Source organism: Neopelma chrysocephalum, unplaced genomic scaffold (genome assembly GCF_003984885.1).
Source record: "Neopelma chrysocephalum unplaced genomic scaffold, ASM398488v2 Primary Assembly neopelma1_125, whole genome shotgun sequence".
NCBI lineage: Eukaryota > Metazoa > Chordata > Aves > Passeriformes > Pipridae > Neopelma > Neopelma chrysocephalum.
In genome coordinates this window covers 180,566-203,246 of record NW_020897787.1, presented here as the reverse complement: position 1 = coordinate 203,246, position 22,681 = coordinate 180,566, and the positions used below count along the sequence as shown (strand labels likewise).

Below are 22,681 nucleotides of genomic sequence, written 5' to 3'. Positions count from 1 at the left end.
CCATCCTCTGGCAGGAACTTCCTTTCCCCCCGCCCTCCCGCGATTCAAGGCAGCTCATTGAGATGCTCTCGGGACGTGTCAAAAGCAAGCGCAGGAACAGACTCACACAAAATCGTTTCCCAAAGGAAGGTCCCCTTGACTTCAAAGGGTAAACAAAGAAACTTGAGCCAGGCCTGAAGATAAAAGCAAGCAGGACGTGCGTCCCCTGCCAAGGCAGGAGGCTCACAGCAGGCACTGCAAGGCCTGGCACAGCTGCCAGAGTGTGGCCAGGGACCACGATTTCTGATTTTGGAGGACCGTGCAAAGCTGTCATCCTGCAAATCATTGCTTCTTCCTAATAAAAAGCCACAGTGTCCCGTGGTGGAAACAGCTGGTCCAGGGCGCTGCCTCCTGCTGATGGGAGAGTTCATGCCCTGGCAAAAACCTTTTATTTAGTGCTGGAGGAGGTGCTTGGGGATGTCAGACCTCAGTGTTTCTGCAGTGAGGGGGAGTTAAAGCATCGGGACTCCTGCTCTCACCTTAACCCAGCTCTCTGGTCTGGGGCTGTACCTTGCAGTCACTGCAATCCTCTGGTGTCAAGACCAGGACCACTCTGCTCACATGCTGGACTCTGCAGCAGCACCCTACTGTGATTCTATCCTTTTGCTTGCTGCCACAGGTCTGCTGTGGACCTTCCTCATCCAGGGCAGCAGAAATACCATTGGCATCTGAACCTGTGGGGTTATCAGCATTAGAGTCCCAAGAGAACAGAAGCGAGGTTGGGAAGGAGAGTCCAATTCTCCCAGGAGCTAAAACCATCTCAGCCTCACCATCTTCACTCTTGGGTGCCCATTATGCATCTTCAGCAGTCCTCCTTTGATGTGGTTGTGGCAGAAACACAAACCCCAGCCCAATTCAAACCACCATGTGGCACACACAGTCCTGCCTGCTGCCTGTGAGGTTCAGGAGATCAGATCCACCGCTGGCAGTGCTGGGAGCCCGTCCTGCTGGAGCCTGGCTCTTGGCTCAGCACCCTGCTGCTCCAACACATGGACACAGCAATGTTTGGCAGCCTTGAGTTATTCAGCAGAGCGGAGAAAATGTTCCAGCTGAAGGCAGCAGAAGGATGGCTTCCCTCCCAGGATCCCATTGACCTCCAAAAAAAGGTGTTTGGCTCCTGCACCTCGTGAAGCCTGCAAGGCTGGGCACAACCAGGACATCCCAGCAGTCCCATATAACACCCACAGGGCCCTAAGGAGAGGGGACTGCTGTCACCCCCACACTGGTTACGGTGCTGAGCCGTGCTGGGACATCAGAGGCTCAGGGAGAAGTGAACCAACAGCTGGGAACATCGACTGGGCAGATCCAGGAGTGGCTGCAAAAACGAGGAAACTGTTTAGCAAAGAGTATAGAAAATTTTATTGTGGCCAGAGCTACTAAAGAGCTCTGTACATGATTTTGGGACTGGTTCTGCATGGACAGAGATTAAGAAAACACACAAGGTCTGCTCAGGGGCACCTGCTGCAGAGGAATTACCAATGCCTTCTGGTGGAGGGACAGCTGGCCTTGGAAAACCCTGAGCCCAGTGTTGCTGCAGAGTTTCCTTGGATGACAGTGGACACGAGGAGAAACAAGAGGAAGGACTTTGTCTAACCAGGACCCATTGGTGAGCAGATGCCCTGGTCTCTGCAGACACCCAGTGCCATGTGTGCTGGTCCACAAAGGCTGGACCCACACTCACCTGCTTTTCCAAAGGGTCACACTGCCAGTGGATACTGCCAGCCACAGCAGCAAGGGAAGCTGCAAGGAGGGTGACCACAGGCCAGCCCTTCCTGCAAACTGAGACAAAATTACTTCAACAGCTACATGAGACTTCACTTTTGCTGATCAATGGATCATGTAATTCAATGAGGAGTCAAGGCTCCTCATCCCAGTTCTTTCAGGAGACAAAAATCAGACAACAGAGAAGAGTGGTAAGGCAGCCCTTTAAAACACCCCCAGTCTTCCTCCCTGGGGCTGGTCTCTCCCATCAAGGCTGGGAGTCCAGCCTGCCTGTCCCATGTTGGCTGTGCCCAAAGAGCCTTTGTCCTCAGATATCCTGCCCTGCTCTGAACCATTTCAGGTAAGTGCTTGCAGATTGAGATAGGTGAGAGGAGAACACCTTCACTTGACTCACACAGCAAACCTGCTCTGCCCTGTCCTTCCCTCACCTGCACCCACCGTGGTCTGGACAAAGGGTCAGTTGTGCTGTCCATGCATCAAAGATTTGGTAGGGTGATGAAGGCTCCCCCAGCTTCCTTTTCTTTCCTAATTCTTCCCTGTTTGTTCATCAGCACCAGAGGTCTGTCTGGAAATGGTGCAACTGGTCACATCAGCCACTGCCCCTCCGGGCACCGGCCGTGCCAGGGCTGTGCAGGTGCCACGGCTGCCAAGTGACAAATCATGTCAGGCACTCCCATGACCGTGGCAAGGCCTGTTGGAATCTGTGCATAGCTGCTCTCCCAGGCTCTGAGGTTAGATGGATACTAGGCAGAAATGGGCTTGCTGGAAGCCCCAGCCTCAGTGCTCAGCCAGGAATTTGGAACGGGGCACGCTGCCCGGGGAAGCCAAGAGGGCAGGGAAAGCCGAGGTGCTGCAGGACAGCAGCCCAGACAGATCCCTGCTTCCCACCCCCAGCACAGGCTGCTGTGACTCGAGGCACTGGCTGTGTGCCCCAGTGTCTGCTGTGGGATCCTTCTGCACCACACACACTCCAGGCTTGGCTGGGCACTAATGCAGATCTGGCAGCCCGGGAAATGGAAAGGTTTCAGGACTTGCTGTATCCCAAAGCTTCTGATATGAGAAGTCTGCACTGTGGGGCACCCCAGGCTGCTGGGAAGGGGGAGCAGGTCAAACTATGCCTTACAGAGAACATGCTGGTGGTGGACTTGGCTTGAGGGGGCACAGTGGAAAGCGGTAAAGGGAAGGGACAATCCTGAGGTTACTCCCTGACCACCTGCTGAAGCCCCTGCGCATGATCCAAAGACTGACAGGGTTTAGGCAGATGGGAAATACAGATTTCAGGGTGCAGGGAAGAGCAGAGATGCAGCCTGGTTCTTCCCCACACACTCTCCTGGGAAGTCCCTGCAGTACCAGCGTGCAGAGGGCCAGAAGGGGTCGGCCCTTTCCTAAGGAAAGCACTGGAACTCTCTCGAGCAACAGGTCTGCCTCAGGTTTGCCACCTTTTGCTGCCTCTTGCCTTTGGCTGAGGGTGAGAAATGTCCCACTGCAGCCTGACAGCACGTGCACAGTGAGGGATGAGTCCCTTAGGCCTCTACACAATACTAACACCGTTCCCAAAGGCTGTGGCTTTGGAATGCTGATCCCTAGGCCGCTGTGGTGTTTGTCCTTATGTCCTTTGAGCATGGATCATGTCTGCTCACACGCTGCTTGCTGGTGCATTTTCTGTGGTCAGGCTCGGTTGTGCTCTCCCTGGGCTGGAGCTGGGGGACAAGAGGTTCTCCACTGCTCTTACTTACAAACACATCAGGAACCTTAGGAAAAAGTTCCAGGTCTTGTTCCAAGCGTCTGTCCTGCTGGCAGCCTCTCCTTTTTACCTTGTGCTCAGAATACAGGTTCTTCTTCCTGTCACCTCTGGGATTGTCTGTGGACAAGGGATAATGTTGAGAGTTGCTTGAGTTATTCTTAGGAGGCCCTTGAAGGGCTGTGCTCCCAAGGTGAGTCTGAGCCACAGGAATCTCATCCATGGACTCAGCAGACTCTGAGTGATAGTCAGCTGGGGGTCCTGCTGCCTGGATGAGGCTGATGATGCTGGGGGGCACAGCAGCTCTCAGAGGAGAAGCTGGCACTAAGAGGTGAAGGCTGTGGCAAGGTGAGGTGGCAGCGGCTGTGGCTGGGAACTCTGCAGATGGAAATAAAGGGAGCAGAAAGCTTGAGAGAGATCTCTCAGCCCCACAAAGACATCAACAAGCCCAGGAACTCTGTTGTGGCTGATCCACCAGTGTTAAAGAAAACCATGCCCATATTTATACAAAATTCAGCAGAGAAACTGAGTGGGGCACTCTCACCTGACTGGGGATCTGGGAACGAGGGCCAACGTGTAGCAGGTTCTTTAGATCCACTGTCCATTGCTGAGGAAGAAGCTTTGTGCATCTTCTTTCTTCTTTTCTTCTGCTGCTGTGAAAGCAAGAGGCCCAAGAGAGGAGAAGTCAGTTTATCAGCTCAAAGTAACGAGACAGTTTTTTTACTTGCTACCTCTTTTTAATTCCTCCTGCTTTGAATAATGAGCACTAGGTATAACCAAATTTCAAGAATATTTTATAATTTAAGACTGAGTTGCTATAAAGCAGTGATAGAGAACAGGTATTGAATGAACACACACATTATCTGCATACAGTGATTCTCTGTGTGTTGTCTCATACAGCTGGAGGGTTTATCAGACACTGATCACTTGTATTGGTAAAGCCAAACTAGAAGAGGGGGCCAAAACTCACATAGCACAGGACATCCCAAGAGAGGGACAGCTCTTGTCCAAAATACAAGTATAGATGAAAAAGGAGTTTTTCTTATCATGTAGATGACAAGATTTTGATAATAAGCTTGGAGGAAAGGGGAAGAGCACCACCATCTGCCATTTGAGCAAGAGGGGAAAGCATCTGGATGCAGATACATGAATATCAGGAGCACAGTCCAAGGACTTTGGACATCTGTTTCATAGGCTCAAGCTTCATACCCTGTGTGAGCAGGGGGTAAGCATAGCCTGCACTAGAGTGAGTGTGTGCCCCTGCACCTCGGGGGATTGTCAGCAGCAGAGGTTTGGGGTGTAGCAGGTCCTGCTTACCTGAGAAGGGACTGCAAAGCGAAGAGCTGGGGGTTCTGGGGAGGAGCTCTGCTCGGGGTCACCTTCTTTGCTGTGGATGTAGAGCTTTGGAAAGCTAAAACACACAGCAGACACACAGGGTGAGTCCCTAAGACAGGACTTAACTCTGATTCCCTCCTTGCTTGCATGTACACATCAGCCTGACTGAAGCCTCCCCTGCCTTGCACAGCATTCCCAGCAAAACTGCAGGGGAGCTTTTCCTCCACAGCTGTGCCAAATATGAAGGAAATTCCCAGGGACACAAGTTAACAGGCAAGGATTAATTAAGAGACAAAGATCTTCTTTTCCCATGATGCTTGCCTGTGTTATAAACTTTGCATCTCTTGACAACCTGAAATCATGTAACTATAATGAGCACACACAGGAACTACAGGACAAATCAGGCAGCTTCAAAGTAATTTTAACATAAAACAATTAATAGAAATCACTTTGATATAAAATATTTACTGTAAAACAGCATTAATAGAGTATTCTAGGAATGATATTTTCCCAGGAGAGGGAAAGCAAGTATTTACCCCCTCTTGAAACTCAAAGATTTCACTGTGTCTTGGTCAAAATACTGGTGCTCCCTATCCTTCTAAGTACTTCTGTCTTAGGGTCCATCAGTGATTGTCCTTGATGACAATTTCCCATTCACCATACACAGCCCTGGGAGACTCTTCTCACCCTGTTCCTGAAGTTACTGTTGAGAATTCCATTGCTTGAATTCCAGGGTCTGTATAGCCAGGGTTACCTGACAATAAGTCTGCTTCCTGGAAAAAAAAAATTAACATTTTCAGACTAATATGGACACAGAGTGGAGAAGAGGGATTTTCATTACAGATGTCTCCTTTCTCCTCACACCAGACATTTTTGCCACCCTTCAAGGTAGCACAGCTGAAACTCAGCAGGAGTCTGCTGCTTAAGAAGATGGAAAACCAAGACTGACACAAATAGAAGTCCCTGATTCGTTCATTTAGTCCAGGCAGTATTTTGTGTGACTCAAAACCAAATCACACTTAGAGAGATCAGCTTAGTCATTTCTTGGGACCACATTCAAAATACCACTTAAAGCCTCCATTAGTTACACAGTGAATGCAAAAAACGTCTTTTAAATGCAAAATGGTGAGGAAGATGAAAGCATGAAACACACAGGAAAAACATAAAGTATTTGCTGTTTCTTGTATGATCCTGTATGACTGATGACTGCTGTTTTTTAAAAAAAGCATGTGATACATTGATCATTTGCCTCAGGTATAGATGAACTCAAAGTAATGCCACACTGAACTTGAAAACTGCATATTTTCAGATACATATAAGAAGATTCAATAAATGAGCCTCCTAAATCCAAGTGTTTGCATTACAGAAAAGGACTTCAATTCTCCCTCAAAAGGACCCAATTAAGATGGTCAGAGTACCAAGGGATGCAGGCCATGAAGCCCTGTTATCAAAAAGGATAAACCATGCTCAGAAGAACCTTGACACTACTTATCAGCTCCTCTTAAACTTGAATAACCAGCAGGACAATTTCCTCTTAAGCATTTTATAATCCAGTGATTATAAAGACACTCATTTTAAGGTAACTTTTAGGTGGTAAAGATGAAGGGATTTAAAATGTGATAGGCATTAGCTTCAAAAATAGCTTAAACAAGCTCATGAAGACCTATTTTTCTGAACAGCCTGATCAGCAAATTTGAGAAAATGAAGTCAGAGTTGGACATCCCCCAAATGGGTTCCTGAGAGATCCAGGGCCTCTGCACTTCACCAAATTCATAAACAATCAACAAAAGAGCAGAGCAGTGAGAAGCCTGGTGATGACACTCCCTGATGTAAGGCATTAAAAATGAAAGCCAGCCACAAAGAGCTGCGGAAGATCCTTGTAATCCTCAATTACAGGGTGAGAAAATGGCACACAAAAATCAATGTTGCTAGAGGTAAAGATGGAAAGTGATGCACGTGGGGAAAGCAGGGCAAACTTTATGTACAGAGCCATGGTCTCTGAACTAGAAAAGAATCCCTGGAGCTGCACGTTCAGGGGCAGCCAAGAAATCATTTCAGATGTTAGGAATAAAAAGGAAAGGCAAATAAAGGGAGAAAATAGAAAATAGTTTCATGTTACTGAATAAATTCATCGAAAGCATGGACACTGGATTCTTTATAGTGTTCCAGCATCTTTCACCACAGAAGACCAGGAAGAAGGTACAGAGAACAGTGACAATGAGAGGGACTGAGCAGCTTCTGTACAGGAAACAGCTGATGGACCAGGGTTCTTCAGTCAGAAGAGGGAATACTCAGGGTAGATATGAGTGGAGAAAGCCTAAGGGGAATAATTGTTTAGCAGCTCTCTAACACAGCACTTAGAGAGCATCAAACAAAAAAAATCAGGAAGTAGTTTCAAAAGAAACAGAAGAAAGGCTGCATTTCTGACACAGCATGGAAATAAGCTGTAGCACTCACTGCCATAGGGTGCTGCAGGTGCTAAATGTGACAGGGACTCAAGAGGTGAGAAAGGTTCATGTGAGAAATCAGCAGATACAAAGCTGTTTGAAGCTCTGTGCTCCAGAAGCCCCTAACACACCCTGCTGAGAGCTGGGAGAGAATACTCTGTCTCAGCAGCCAGAGCTGGCCAGTGTCAGAGCCAGCACACTGGTCTGATCCCCTCTGGCCAGCCCCACGCAGCAGAGATACTTCCAAAACCACTAGTTCCTTTCAAACATCTTGGCATCAATGCCTGGAGTCTCTGTACTCATGCAATTGTTAGATAAGAGAGTTGCCAAACTGAAAAGACTTCAGAATTGCTGCATTTTGTTAACATGCTCTGTGTTTCACTGGTCTTGGAAAGAAAAAAGAAAGAGGTGGAGAGGAATTTGCAGCTGTTTTATAGATGGCAACATAAAATTTGAAGGGAACTGGTTTAGCAATTGCAACTCTTAGGAGTTTCTGATTTGAGAATTATGCTATTTAGATCTATTACAGGCAGGATTTATGCAAGTGCAAGATTAATAATCCACAAAAATTTACTGCATGTATTTCACATAGAACTTGTAACTCAAGTCAGATCATTGCTGACCATTGACTGAACACCAAGTGTGCACAAATGTCTCCTCAAAGCTCCTTGGGGGCATTTACAAGCAAGATTTACATTCAGGGCTCATGCACCTGAGTCACAAGTGAAGGAGACCAGACACAGTCTTGTGTCTCTGTAATTGCACAGGTGTTTTCAGAGGGAAGCAGGTCGTGGCTGAAGTGAGCTGTGGCAGGAGACATCCCAGTGTGCAGAGGAACTGAAAACAATCAGGGCTCAATGTCCACAGTGCACAAACAGGACTGCAGGACCGGCACTGCGAGGGAGATTAATAAATGATTCATCTCGAGAATAACATGAACGATTTCTTTCCAAGCGGGGAATGAAAGAGCCTTTTTAAAATCCATTTTGTTCATTTCAGCCTTCTATAAATAATGTATAACCAAAGCAGCCACACAAATGAAAGTACCCCACTAAAGCTGAGTAGCGGAAACAAATGGGAGCAGATTCGCTCAGTAGAAAATACAATGTTCTCTCAGTGTGACAAAAACTACAGCCACAGCAGAGTCCAAGCCTCCTTCTGCTCTCAGGCATCAGCAGGACAGCCAGAATCCTTGCACTGCAGCATCAAGACAAGCCAGTCTTTGCAGCTGGGTTGTTGGGATTCAGCTGTTAGTCCTGCTGAAAACAGACTGCGGGATGGACAGACCATGGGGCAAACCCTGGCCCTGCTCACCAAACACCAGCTGTGTCCACCCCAAGGACCAGGGTTACAAGCTCATGATGAATTCAGCTCCCTTGCCTGCTGCAGCTGCCCTTATCAACCACTGCAGTGACAGCAAATGCCCTGTAGTGCTGTCTGCCTGGAGGGGAGGCAGAACTGAACTGGAAAAAAATGCTCTTGTCCCAGGGAAAGTGGATCTCTGAGGATGAGTGAAGACAAGGTTCATCTTAAGGCAACACTGGAAGAAAGAAACAATGCTGAAAATTTGAGGGAAGCTGAGTAAAATCTGTGTCTATTATTTAAAAATCAACCCTCACCAACCTGAATCAGAGTCCAAAGCAAGTTCAAAGCTTTAGGAATGTGAGAGGAATCACATCCCAGCTGGCCTCATATGAAAGCCAGCTCCCTGGCATGAATGCAATTATGCATTAAAGTATCAGTTTTGGTTTAGTTTGTATTTTTTTGGACTGCTATGCAACAGCCTACAGAAAAAACTGTTACTTGCACATCCTGCTTTGGGTACAGTAAGAGAGGCAAAGGCTCAATGTGTCCAACTGGTTTGCATATTTTGTGACATCTGAACCACTTAAGTGTGCAAAATTAGGGCTTTGGCTTTGTGCATGTTCTGAGAAGGATTCTACAAGTACATAAGAATCCTTTAACCTGAACAAGAATCCTCTAACCCGAACATAGCCAAAGACTTAACTACAGACCAACATGGAAAACCGAAGCCAAAACCAACACCGAAGCTGGAATAAGGCTCAAAAACAGGGATTAAAGGGGAAATGAATGTTTCTTCTGAGTCCCTAAAATGAATGAGCAGTTCAGACAAAAGCGGGAAGAGGATGATTTCCATTTTATGCTCACAACACGTTGGATCAATTACAAAGGGCTGCTGTGTTCAGGCTAAAGAAGGCTGTATTCAACATAGCTCACAAAAGGCAAGTCACTTGGTGTCCTCCTACTCCAATCTATTTGTTTGTGTTTATCTCTGGTTGCTATGTAAAAAACAAGGAAAATCTGGTGGGTTAACATTTTTTTTAACAATGTCACTGGGCATCATCCAGCCTTTCTTATTCCCCAAGGTACCGACTGCAGCCCTGAAACACCAAACTCCTTTTCACCCTGCTCCTTCCAGGCTTGCTGCTCCAAATCAACCACATTCACACAGATCTAGACAAGCACCAGTGCAAACAGGAGAACACCACTGAAAGGCTGCATCCCAAATGTGCACACACACACGAAGTTCACCCCTGTTCAAACACATTTTCAGCATCGATTAATATTCAGTAACTAGATGATTAGAGCTTTAATGGTTTATTATTGTTTTAATTTTCATAGTAAGCAAAGCTCTATGAGACAAAGTGCCAAATATTTTTGTTGTTATGGAAACCTCTGTTTAAACTGAAAGTTCAACTTTTCCAAAACAATTAAAAAAATATATATGAAAAGCTCGGGACTCCATATTATACAAAACTGAATTAACTCACTTTCCCTTTGCTTTGATAGGAAAAAACCATGGATGAGTCTAGAGAGATCCCAGTATTTCTACACAGGATACATGGATGAAGCTTGGATTTAATTAATTTCTTATGAAATATAAAACTGGTTGTATAGTAGGCAACTTGCATAAAGTGAAAAGTTACACAGGACTGAGATTCACAGAATGATTTAGACTAGGAAGAATTTCTGGAATTTTCTAATTCAACCCCCTGTTAAAGCCAGTACATAATTTGTCTGGTCAAAATTTGAGCTAATCCAATAATTGTAGCAAAATAAATTATACTGAACCTCTCAATTCAGAGTGGGGTATATCTGCCTCTGCAGAGTGCAGCAGCATTAAAGAGCTTGCAGAACTCTTTTTACAGAGATACAGATCAACACCATGGTAATCACAAGGACCCTTATCACTATGCAGTCTCAATTCAAAGAAAAGCAGATATCTGAGTCATTTTTGAACGACTGGTGTCCTTTTCACTTTGAAGATGGTTAAATTATTGGTGTGATCAGCTGCTCCATGATTAGTTTCTCCAGCCTTAGAGCTGGTCTCACTTGCAGCCATGACCTGGGATACTGCTCCCACAGGCCACCAAGATGTGCTCTGCCACCTGAACAGCTGGTCCTGTCCTTTGCAGGGAAAAGATTCTTCCCACTCTTCAGTCACCCTCCTTTGTGCTGAGCCAGGCATTTATGTGACTGCTTGGTGAACCAAATGGGAGGGAGCTGGGCCAGCTCAACCATTTTTTTAATAACTTTATTGTTACTCAGATGAGTTCCCCCACCCTGTTCTAATGAACAGCTGTGCTGGCAGAGGAGATGAGACAGTGTAGGGCCCAAAACAAGTGGTGGAGGAAGAGAGTGGGTTGGATTGATTCCTTTGAAAGCAGTGCTTGCTTATGCCTAAAGTGTTCACCGAATTACAGGCCTTACACTCTCTCACATCCTACTCAACCCCATCAAAGTACCTCTAAAGTCTTATCTCTAGCAACTGCCTTCAAAATTTGGAGCTCAGAAAAGTGAAGCAACCTTTACACTGCAGACAAGTGAGGCTGGTTTTGAGAAATGGACTGAAAGCAGGACGAGTACCTGACTGGGCCTCACTTGGGAGGAACAAGGCTCCTGTTGCTTGTCCACCTTTTCTGCCTGTTGCTGCGGCCGCTGCTGCAGGATGTACTCGTACGTCGTCAGTTTGTGCCACACTGGGAGGAAAGAAAAGAGATCTGTCAGCACAGGAAAGGCCACTCCTCACTGCACTTACACAAACAGCCTGAATAACCACACAATCCAATGGTAACTATAAACACAAGAGGACTGATACTCTAAGCCAAAAGTACCTGTGCACTGCACTGTATCTTTTGTGCATCTTACTGTATCTTTTATTGTCATCATCACAGCGCTTCCTTACAGTCCCACTGCTCCTCTAAACCACCACATAATGGTACAGCCTTCTAGACTGCAGTAATCTGCTCAGCTCATTTCAGAGCAAATCCATTATTCATACCTAACAGGCATGAATAGCTGGGTGAGCAATCAGGAGGTATGTGATGCTAAATGGAGGAAAGAAATTGCTCAGGTTACTGTGTCCTGTGGAGATTGAGGCACTTAGTGTGCAAACCAGTGAGCATCAAATGCACAGCCTGCCTCGTGCCAAACAGATGTGCCCAGAGTTCACATGTCCCAGAGTCTATGTGCTCTTAAGGTCCCCCACACAAACACATCTGCTTCCACAAATGACCAAAAACACGTGACATTTCTGAGCAGTTTGGTTTCTTCGTGAGACCCAAAATCTTATCAGGGTCCAAAACTCAGACATTCCTCCCCTAATGACCCTGCTATGGTAAGTATTTTTAGAGAACAAAACACAGAAATGGATGCTGAAGCTTTTTACTGCACAGCCTGGTAGTTATTCCTCCTTTTTACAGAAGCACAGCAGTTAAAGCAGATGCCTGGGATGTGGGACATCCAGACTAAAATCCTTCCTCTGCCTGAAGACACTTGTATCAGTAATATCTTATCTCTCAAAGCCAGAGGAGCAGAGGACTACTTCACAGGGAAGTGGGGAAGAGCAGAGGAGAAGGTGCCCCTCTGCTAAAGCAATCACCTTATGAAGAAATAAAAATTCAGGATCCATTTGGCCAGGAAGAGAGAGCATAGGGAGATGAATGTGAGTCTTCAGCCAAGTGATTAGCAAATGCACTTACTGGGGACAGTGCAGAGTGCTGGCAAGTGCTCCTAGAATGGCACCGTTTGCTTTCTTTGAGAAACAGAATATTGCTTCACAAGCAAAGGGCTATAAACCATTTTTAATTTAGAGTTAGTTGGTTTCTGAGTACTTACTGTGTAACTTTTAAAATATTTTAATAGAGCTATTTAGTTAAAATACTGCACTTCTTGGCCAGATAATGTTGCAGCACATAACACACAACACATAATCACAGCCTGTGAAGAGCCACATATCCTTTCCTATATTCCCTTTCTATATTCCCTACTACTTTTTTCTTTTTATTCTGCTGACTACTGGCCTCTCAGTATTGAAGAAAAAATATACTCTCCCTCCAAGTTTGTGAAGTGCTGTGCTTCACTGAATGCCTTTAGAACTCTGGGTTTGAATCAAGACTAGTAATTTTTAATATATGGACCTACTATTTGGAGAATAACCTACATCCTTCCTTTTGAGTGATCACTGTGAGTAATTAAAATCAGGAAAGTAACTCCGAAATTTCTGCTGTGCTTGTAACAAAACTAGATTCTAAATTTTCAAAGTCATACCTGATTTAAGCCAGGTTTTTTTATGTGAAGCCTAAGGGCATTACCACTCACAGGGATGCTATTTTCTTTCTGTAATTTAATTATTTAAAAACAAAAAGGCTTATGAAAAAATACTTATGAACAGTAATTAAATTTCAATTGGTAAACTGTACTTCTAGTCCCAAAAGAGGGTAGACAGTTCATTAAAACACTTAAAGCATTCAGAGGAGACTATTGACAACTACAGATGTGAAATAAGAGGAATTAAATCAGACATACTTTGTCTATCTCCCTGAAACCCAGGTTTTAAGTTAAATGCAGTTGTAAGTGCAATGCATACTCAAATGTAGCACAAAATATAGGCTTCAGTATGGTAACACCCCTCCTTCAAAGCAAGGGCTTACTACATTCTGCACAGCTGGAACCAGTTTCATTAGAGCAGCAGATTTTAATGTAACAAAACATTAGCAAAAATTAACAATAATTTAATTAATTAATTAATTTTAAATTGGGCCAAAAGTAAAAGTTAATTTGGCTCAAAATTGATTCTGAAAGAGGAAAAAGAATCACCCCAAGACAAGAGCAACCAAAAATCCCCCGAACCCGGAGCAGAGCTGCATGTGTAGCACACGTGCAGGTTTCTGGCAGAGAAAGCAAGTCTCTATCCCAGGCACGGAGCACCCTCTGGTGGAAGCTGTGCACAAGGACAAGATAAACACTGCTCAGAACTAAACCGAATAATCCTTTTTCATCCAAAAGAAACCTCACTGGAGTGGCCCCAGCTTTGATATGCTTTTTGTCTTTCCACAGTTCTAGAGATCAACCTTTTGAATCCCCAGGTATCGCCATCAGCCCAGCAAAGCCAACAGTCAATTCTACCAAGAAAGCAAAATCGCAGCATGACCAAATTTAAGTCAAGCTCAGAGAGGCTCTAGAAGGAAAAGGACAGTGTCCTCACCGACTGTAACATCCGTGCCAGCTGAGGAACACTCGCCCATCGAATGCTGCACTTCAGCACTGCAGCTGGTTTGCTTCTGGAGCCGCGCTGGTTTGTGCTGACCTAGTTTGTGTTGGCACCTGCACAGATGTTAACTGAGAACCTGAAAATCCATCCAAGGATCCTCTGTAACTGCCGTCCTTCACTTCTCTTCCACCACATCCCTCCTGCCCTAGTTTTGGCACCACCATCTAATGCAAGTGTAAGATCTTTTCCCATCACGACTTTCGTCAGCAGCCAAAAAGCATTGGCTTCATTTTAGACGACGACTGAAAACAGGTTTTTGATGCCCATCTGTACATAAACAAACATAAATACCCCTTCTTGACACAGCAACAACCAGGAGATCTAAAGAGAAGCCTTTCTGAAAGCCTCTTCCCCTGAATTCCACAAGTCTTGTGTCAATATGGTACAAGTTCCATAAAGTGACCTTGGCCTGGATGTCAGGGCTCCCATTAGAAATTTAGCTCAGTACACCCACATTTCTCTGGGATAAGGGAGAAACAGGCTCTCTCACACACCCAGGGTACAGTGAGGAGACTCACAGAGCCCGTATCCAGAGTCAATCTGAATCTGCCACTGCTGGCATCACGCTGGAATTGACTACTTCATCCCACCTGATCTCTCCAATCCTCTCCCAATTCCAGGACAACACAGCTCAAACATGAATGCACAGGCCCAATGCAAGCCCCACCTTACACATGCACTGATAAGCCTACCTGGTACCGGGGGAAACTCAGAAGTATAATGTTAACCCTCAATTTTCTACCTTTCCAATGGCAGTCTTGCACAATGTGTGTCTATTTGTGGCACGGGTGAACACACAGTGAACGAAGGATGAGTAGAAGCTATAAAATGAAAACAAAATAGGGATGCAGATGACAGGAACATAACACCTACAGAGATAAATGTGAAAGGTCAAGAGGTGGCCCAGCAGGATCACGGTCACCAGGCTCAGAAGAATAAAAATCCCAGCTGTGACCAAAATGGCAGGTGCCTTGGTCTCAACAGGAGATGCAGGAAGAAACACAAGCCAGCGGTCCATGTGGTTCCTTAGAGCTGTAAAACAAAGGGAATTGGAGGTTAAATGGATTGTCCAGGTAGGAAATATCTCTAAGTAAACTTCACAGCTGGAAATCTTGTTAAGTCAAAAGTAGCTGCAGACCCACTGTGCACTGGAGGCCTGAGAAATCTGGTGCCTGTGGGGACTTTAGGAAGAGCAGTTAGCTCTGTAAGGAAAGACACTCCATCCAGCTGAGCAGAGATACTCTAACAGAAACATAAAATAGACAGAGTAAGGAATGGAGTTCCTCCCCAGTGGAAGAGCCCACAGAACCCAAACCCATATGGAGATATGCTGGCTGGTTCACAGGATGCTCAACTGAAGCACTGCAGTACCATCAAAGTGCTGGTCGGAGCGGAGCATCGTGGGGTCGATGAAGAACTCCACAAAGACGTAGAAAGCAACGAGCAGCAGAAGCCCCAGGCCCAGGATGGCAGACAGAACACTATTCAAAAAAAGCCTGCAAGAAGGGGAGAGGTCTCAGTGGCTTCAATAACATCACACATACAATTCAATATCCCAGACTCTAATAAAGATGGAGATAAAGACAGCTGTCTCAAATTACTGTCACGCTTTCTTACACTTATGATAGATACTGGTGAACAGTCTGACTTATTTTTTGTTACCCTGAGGGACTAAACTGTGACCCTTTAGAGCAGCTGTGGTTACAAAACACTCAAGCATATCTAGGACAGACAAAGAGCTCCCTGCACAAAATCTGAAGGCAGTGAAACGTGGCACCCAGCAGCAACAACACTTTGCTCTCCACTGGGTTTTAGTGCAGGAAAGTAAACTGAGAAGCATCAGTGATAGTCTGCTTATTCTTATCTGAAACCTGGCATGGATTAGAGGTGTCTATATGCTGCTGTGAATCCTGCCAGCTGGCAAGTCTTGTAGGGAAAGCACACAATCTGGATGCAGGTGGTTTCAGATTGGAACAGCATGATCATGGTTCTGTTCCCACTCCAGCTCTCAGAAGCATTAAGGACATCCAATTAACATCCTGTAAGCTTTTCCTAATAGCAAAGAATAAGAGTATGTTCTCTGTTTTTACTCATAGATGTTCAGCTACAAAATTCTAACTGTTGGGATTTTATCCCTGGTTATTTGAACATCATAATCATGCTTGTATTTTCCATCTAATTTTCTCATGACTGATTTTACTCAGCCAGAAGCTGAAAGAAAAGTGGTTCTGTGTGGCTGAGTACAGACTGGACTGAGTTGCAGGAGAAGCTTGGGAAGAGAAGGAGTGACATTACTGATGCAGTGTTTTGCTCCTGTCACAACGCCAGGCTCCTACCAGTAATTCCTCTCTCCCACACAGTTGTTGAGCCATTTGCAGTGATGATCAAAGCCACATACACACTTGTTGCAAGTTCCACAGTGCTTTGACTTGGCACTCCTGCCAAAGAAAGGGTGGCATTAGCATGGCAGCACCAGCTCATTACCATGACTTTCCAGTGACACAAACACAGGGGGGATACAGCAGCAGAGATCCTGGTAATAGTGTGAAAACCTTCTGCATCAAGAGCACTTCAGCTCCCAAACATATCTGGCATTGCTGGACCCCAATCCCAAACACTACCAAATTCGCCTTTCAGTGCACTGCATGATTTCTAAACTGGAAATTGTTGATTTCTGATTTGAATCCCTTCAGTAGTTCTACAAAGCTTCATCTTAATGCCTGCCCTTCAAGCATTTCCAGCTACTGTATTAACATCCAGCCAGATACAAGCACACACACACACACACTGCTACACACAGTTAGGTCAAACACCAACACCCAGGTGACACAGAACACCACAGCCCTCTCCACACAACATGTGAGCAATGAAATAAAACACAGAACCCTGCACACATTCGACAGTTGGTCCCTACCCAACCACCTGAACCCTGGCAAGGGATGAAGCTGAGCTTGTGCTGCAGGGGCTCGGTTTCAACCGTTCAGTCTGACATCACAGACTAATGGTGAAGTGCAAAGGTAAAGAAGACAGAGAAATAGGAAGAAAAGAGAAGATACTTACACATCCACGTCACAGACATGGCAGTGATGGTTTTCAATGACATGGGCATGCTGGTTACGATTGAAGGTGGCCAGAGGCCCCAGATAGTTTTTTTCTCGCACATTTGCATCCGCAGGATCAATGGAGACTGCAGTGAGATGAACAACTAAATGGTAGATAAAACACACTCCTGGACACTGAAGTAAGTACACAGTTAAGGATTTAATGTGTATCTTTTAATCCTTAATACACAAAGCCCACATAGACCAGGAATATATAACTTAGAACTGGAAACCACTATATAACCAATTGCAGCAGTTTATTAACAGAAACGTCTGTGCTGTAATAAATATCTTCTGGAAAAAGATAACTAAATCTACAGGAACAATCTTCCTTATTGTGTACTATGCTGCCTCACAGAAACGTCATTGCTAGCACAGGGGATTTTTAAGAGTTACCTTTACTTACCAGAATTTGACCCTGCTGACATAGGTCCACATTTCTTAGTCCGTACAGACCCCTTGGAAAGGAGAGTGGTTAAGGTTGTGCACATGCCCCTTCACGAGACCAAATTCCAAGAAGGACAAAACAAAAGTCACATCAAGGAACTAGTACCGATCACCTTGCTTCCCTTTTCCTTAGCCAGAATTCCAAGAAAGAGGAGCACCCCTTTAGAGTAGGCTCCTACACAGTTTACAGCCAGGATCCAGGATTTGTCATTGCTCCTTGAAACATTACCTGTTTGGATTCTTGTTTCAAAATGCAATATTAAGTCAGAGCAAATATATTTTAGGCTTATTTTGACCAGACACCTGAAGTAGCTGCTGATATTGGGAAAGAACATACAAATACATATGAATATGCAAATGCAAAGCAGCAACCCTGCATGCCTGGAGTACCCCTGTGCTCAAGGGTTTGCTTTTCAATACACTGCAGCTAAATAAGCATGTGTGCAAAAATGAACCTTCTGGTTACACCCAGATGTGCACATCACTGATCATATCAAGGCCTATGGAAAATAGAGCAATGTAGTAAGGAAAAAAAACTGAGGTCTTTGAGAGGTCCAGCTGACTGGAGCTCTGACAGCTGCTGTAGCAGAATGGGAAGGGATTTGCCTTTGACACAAAAGAGACATTAGTGCTTTATTAACTGGAAGTAAAACTTTGGGATACATTAATCTGTTGAATTAGAATGACTTAGATTGCATTATGAAGATATTTGGTAGACAAATTCCTGAGGCTTGAGCTGTGATAGTAGCAAGGATTTGGGCAAGCTAAGTAGATGTAAGACCACTGTGATCTAATGGCATTAATGCCTAAATCATGCAGATGTAACTAAAACAATGACAAGTAAAATCATCCCAAACATATCAAAGACTCTTAGACGAACATAAATCAGATGTATAAATGATGTAGGATGCACATCCCTTCTCTTCAGAACTTTTCCTAGGATTTTCTCAGTAATATTTCTTGGTTATCTGGTTCTGGCTAAGCAAGCACCAAGTGTCACTGAGCCACTTGGTCAAGTTTATTTTCACCAGGAAGATGCTGCCAGAAAGATGAGAAAAGCCAACACTTGCTCACAAATTATAAACCCTCACCAGGCTGTTAAGGACTAAATTCAAACCTCAGAATACCGGTGACCTAAAGTGAGGATCTCAAAATAACTGGTTTTTATAGACAGGACAAAATCAAGGTGATGGTTATCGTTCAGAAGATTCTGGTTCAGCTGCTTTCTCCTGTGCTTCCTATGCTAACTGCTGTTAAAAAAAACCCACTGATAGTTTGTTACAGCCCTTGTTCTCCTCTTGACCAAAGGATACGATATAGCCAGCGGGCAGCCAGTGGCGGGGCAGGAGAGGAACCAGGATTCCAAAGCCAACGAGAGCAAAGAAGAGGTACAGCAGCCAGGCAATGATCTGAAACAGGTGCAGAGGCCAGCTCCAGCCATTTCTTCGAGCACGTTGGACCTGCACCTCGGGGACAGCTTCACCCAAATCCTCTGGAGCTATCTTATTATGAGGTTTGTTGCAGATATTCATCTACGGAAATCAAAAATGGAAAACAAAAAGGACGTGATACAAAAACATCGTGCCCGAGCCCTGGTGCTGGACACATACTTCAAGGTGGACCAAGTTAAAGAGACTAAAATGATGACACATCTGAGGAGAGACTTCTCTCTGCACGAGGGATTTGTGATCACTAGGAACAAAAGGGTAAAAACAATTTCACACGGTAAAAGCAAGTGCTGATGTCTGTGTGAAACAACCATACCCCAAACTTGCAGCTCAGGGAAACTCGCAGGTTTTGCCAGTCTTTGAATGGCTCTAGACCTAAATGGAGCAAAAAGAGCAAAGAGGGTATTTTGGAGGCAGCCTGGAGAGACAGTATGATATGTTGTGGCCTGGGGATGTGTTCCTGTCAGATGATCCCTGGATGATGTCAGAACAAATGCTTTCACCTGTCTCAGAGATGCCAGGTCTCCCTGCCAGGTCATGCAGACACGTGCAGTGAGAGCCTGTGGCCCCATGGCAGCACACGGTCTAATACTGCAATTTAGCACAAGGAAACAGAGATGCCTTGGTCAGGAATAAAGGAAGTGCAAAGACTAGAAACTGAAAAAGCGAACTAATAACTCAGTGACAAAAAGGAAAAAAGAAGCAGGAGCTGCTCCACAACACAAGTATAAATCAGACTGTTGCTAGAGGAAGAGAACTGAAAGTTGCACATGCAGGAAGCAGCTTGGTTATTCAGCTGTCCTACGATATCTGGACTCCTGGCACGACACAGCAAGACTTAACTGCAAGGATGAGTTATGAACCATAACCTGGAAAGTTCCAGATGTTTACAATCCTGACTGCACCACAGCTCCGAGCTGAGAGGCAATTTCTCCCTTTTTTTGGTTTGTGTTGGATTATTAGTTGCTGCTTTTCACTTGCCACAGAGCTGGGAGGAGTTTCTAACAAGAGAGAGTTGGGCTGCTCTGCTTCATGGAAAACTCAAGTGCAAGAGATACCAGGGAGAGCAAACCAGGCAGCAGGTCTGGGGCAGCACCACAAAACCAACACTGAGAAGCTCTGCTTGACCTGGGCCGACTCCTGGTACCTCTGCACCACTCCTACCCTTCCTTAGTAACTAAAGAGGATGTGGAATTAACATCTCACACGATAAACAACTTCAATCAGTCTGATTAACTTGCACGTGAGAGCGCTGAAAGAAAAGGAGGAGGACTCTGGCTCACTTGTGGTGTTTCTGATAATGGTTCCAGTGCCAGAGCAATGCCACAGGGCTGGAAGAGAGCAAGTGTGGCAACGTGCTGAGAGAGTGAGCAGGACAATTCCAGTCTTGGTATGCCAACAGTCCTTCAGCCCCAGGCAAAAGGCTGGAAATGTCTTTTGAGGTCAACTGGTAGAGGAGTGAGTAAGAATAGAAAAGAACATCATTTATATTCCTCAGCACAGTCCTATCAACAAGCAGCCTTCGAGGTAATTAGCAGCATCTGCCTGCATTCATAGCTTAAATTGCTACATGGCAACTGGCTCATCACTGATGAGAAGCAGTTTCCAATCATGCCATCTTCTTCTCTTTAGGGTGTTGAAAACTTGCTTGTGCATCACTTTGAGCTACCTGATACAAAACCTGCTCAGATCATGTGAAGAAATTCCCAGGTTTTTCCTTTCTCCTAATCAGACCCTCGCTAGAGAAACAGGCCCACAGAGATCTTGAAAAGAAAAGGAGGAGGTTCTGCTGCAAGATTTTCCTGTTTTGTGACACCAGATGGTTTTAATACTATGGTATTTAATGTCCCAAACTTTGGTACAATTGGACAGAATTCTGTCAAACTCTCTGTGACTGAAGCTGCCTCCTGGCCAGGCTGTCCCTATGGCTGCAGCCATCCCAGAGCAGAGTCTGGCTGTAACAGGCTCTCAGGAAAGAAGAAAGTCATATGTAAGGCTTTGCTTGTCCTATTTCAGGAGCAAAGTTCCTCTTGCCTTTCCCTGACAACTCAATGGCTTGTAGCTGATGCACTGATGAAAAACAAAGCTCTGTGCCAAGAGGACGCAGCAGAGAATCACAGAATGGTTTGGGTTTGAAGGGACCTCAAAGCTCATCTTGTTCCACACCCTGCCATGGGCAGGGACACCTTCCACTAGCCCAGGTTGCTCCTAGCACCGTCCAACCTGGCCTTGGACACTTCCAGGGATGGGGCAGCCACAGCTTCCCTGGGCAACCTGTGCCAGGGCCTCACCACCCTCACAGGGAAGAATTTCCTAATATCCAATCTGACCCTGCCCTCTGTCAGTGCGAAGCCATTCCCCCTTGTCCAGACACTCCGCCTCCCCCTCCCGATGGGATGCCCTTATGCTGTGAGTATGCCTAGCACTCCTTTCTACCCAGCTCCAGAAAACGCTGAATGCAAAAAACAAGGCATGCAGTCACTATCAGAGTGCTCAGGGCAGAGAGTGAGAGAAGCACCGGTACGCAGGGGCAGTCACCAGGGCAGGCACCAGGGGCCGAGCCGGGCGAGCTTGTTGCCGAGCACCCGCTCTGGTAAGAGCGGCGTAAACCCCTCCAGCACCTCCCTCGCCTCACCTTCTCCCCGCAGAAGCGGTTGGCAGCGGCCCCGTCCCCGCCTCATGCCCGGGCAGGGCGCGGGGCCCGCGGCCGAGGCCTCCACGGCCGCTCCCGGCGCCTCCTCGGGCCGCTGGGCCCGTCGCCATGGCAACGGCTACGGCGGCGCGCGGGGCCCAAACGGCGCCGGGCGCGATCGTTCCGCGGGGACACGGGGAGAAGGAGCGAGACTCTGTCCCGAGTCGGTCCCGGTGTGGACTCCTCACTTAGACCCACGCCCGGGGAAATCCCGGCTACGACACTCCCCACCCTCCCAGGAGTCGACATTTCACATGCCTAGTGATGCCCTAGGAGCCGGTGGTGGAGGCTGGTTATGAGCCAAAGCCACCCTGCTCCTGGAAAATTCCCTTCCCCATTATGTCAAGTAGTCTTTATAGCATGGAAGTGTATTATTTTTGTTAATATATATATTCAGATTTACACTGAGGTGTAAATGAGATCTCAGAATTTTACTGGAGGCTTCGGAGTGGTTCGTGTTTAAGTAAAGCAAACTAAAGGACATGGAAATATGGATTGCTTCTGGGAAGCATAGAGTTGTCCATGAAAGATAAAGGATCCCCCGGGCTACTGGGATAATGTAGCATTTGACACTGCTTTGAAATCCTCCCAGCATCATCTGGTGTCAGTAATTCCACCAAGACGAACCCCAGGGATGCCTGGATTATGGAATCACAGAATATCATGAGTTGGAGGGGATCCACAAAGATCATCGAGTCTGACTCCTGGCCCTGCATGGGACAACCCCAAGAATCACACCATGTGTTGTCCAAATGCTTCCTGAACTCTGTCAGATTTGGTGCTGTGACCACTTCACTTAATCAATAAACAAGCAGCAAAACCCATGAAATTATTAAGGTTGGAAAAGCCCTCTAAGACCATCGAGTCCAACTGTTAACCCTGCACCACTATGTTCACCACTAAACCAGGTCCCCAAGTGGCACATCCACACACGTTTTGAACACTTCCAGGAATTCCACTGCTGCCCTGGGCAGCCTGTTCCAGTGCCTGACCATCCTTTCTGTGCAGAAATTTTCCCTAATATCCAATCTAAACCTCTCCTGGCACAGCTTGAGGCTGTTTTCTCTCGTGCTGTTACACGTTACCTGGGAGAAGAGGCTGATCCCCACCTGGCTACAGCCTCCTTTCAGGGAGT

General features: G+C 46.0%; 1 protein-coding gene across 6 annotated transcripts; it reads right to left on the bottom strand.

Moving 5' to 3' along the window:
* Window positions 1–1,381: 1,381 nt before the first annotated feature.
* Window positions 1,382–21,599, bottom strand: ZDHHC1 (zinc finger DHHC-type containing 1). Of its 6 annotated transcripts, XM_027698251.1 has the most exons (13): window positions 21,490–21,599; window positions 18,720–18,938; window positions 17,366–17,417; window positions 16,919–17,045; window positions 16,195–16,296; window positions 15,230–15,354; window positions 14,732–14,890; window positions 11,173–11,285; window positions 5,592–5,610; window positions 5,525–5,555; window positions 4,820–4,913; window positions 4,047–4,155; window positions 1,382–3,622 (listed from the first exon to the last, which is right to left on the bottom strand). In XM_027698251.1, exons 2-13 carry the CDS (start codon window positions 18,936–18,938, stop codon window positions 3,345–3,347), a joined length of 1,428 nt encoding a protein of 475 aa, XP_027554052.1. In that variant the 5' UTR covers window positions 21,490–21,599; the 3' UTR covers window positions 1,382–3,344. The 6 variants fall into 6 exon arrangements, with proteins under 6 accessions (XP_027554052.1, XP_027554053.1, XP_027554049.1 ...); XM_027698252.1 differs by having other exon boundaries at window positions 5,525–5,610; window positions 17,356–17,417; XM_027698248.1 differs by having other exon boundaries at window positions 5,525–5,610.
* Window positions 21,600–22,681: the final 1,082 nt, after the last annotated feature.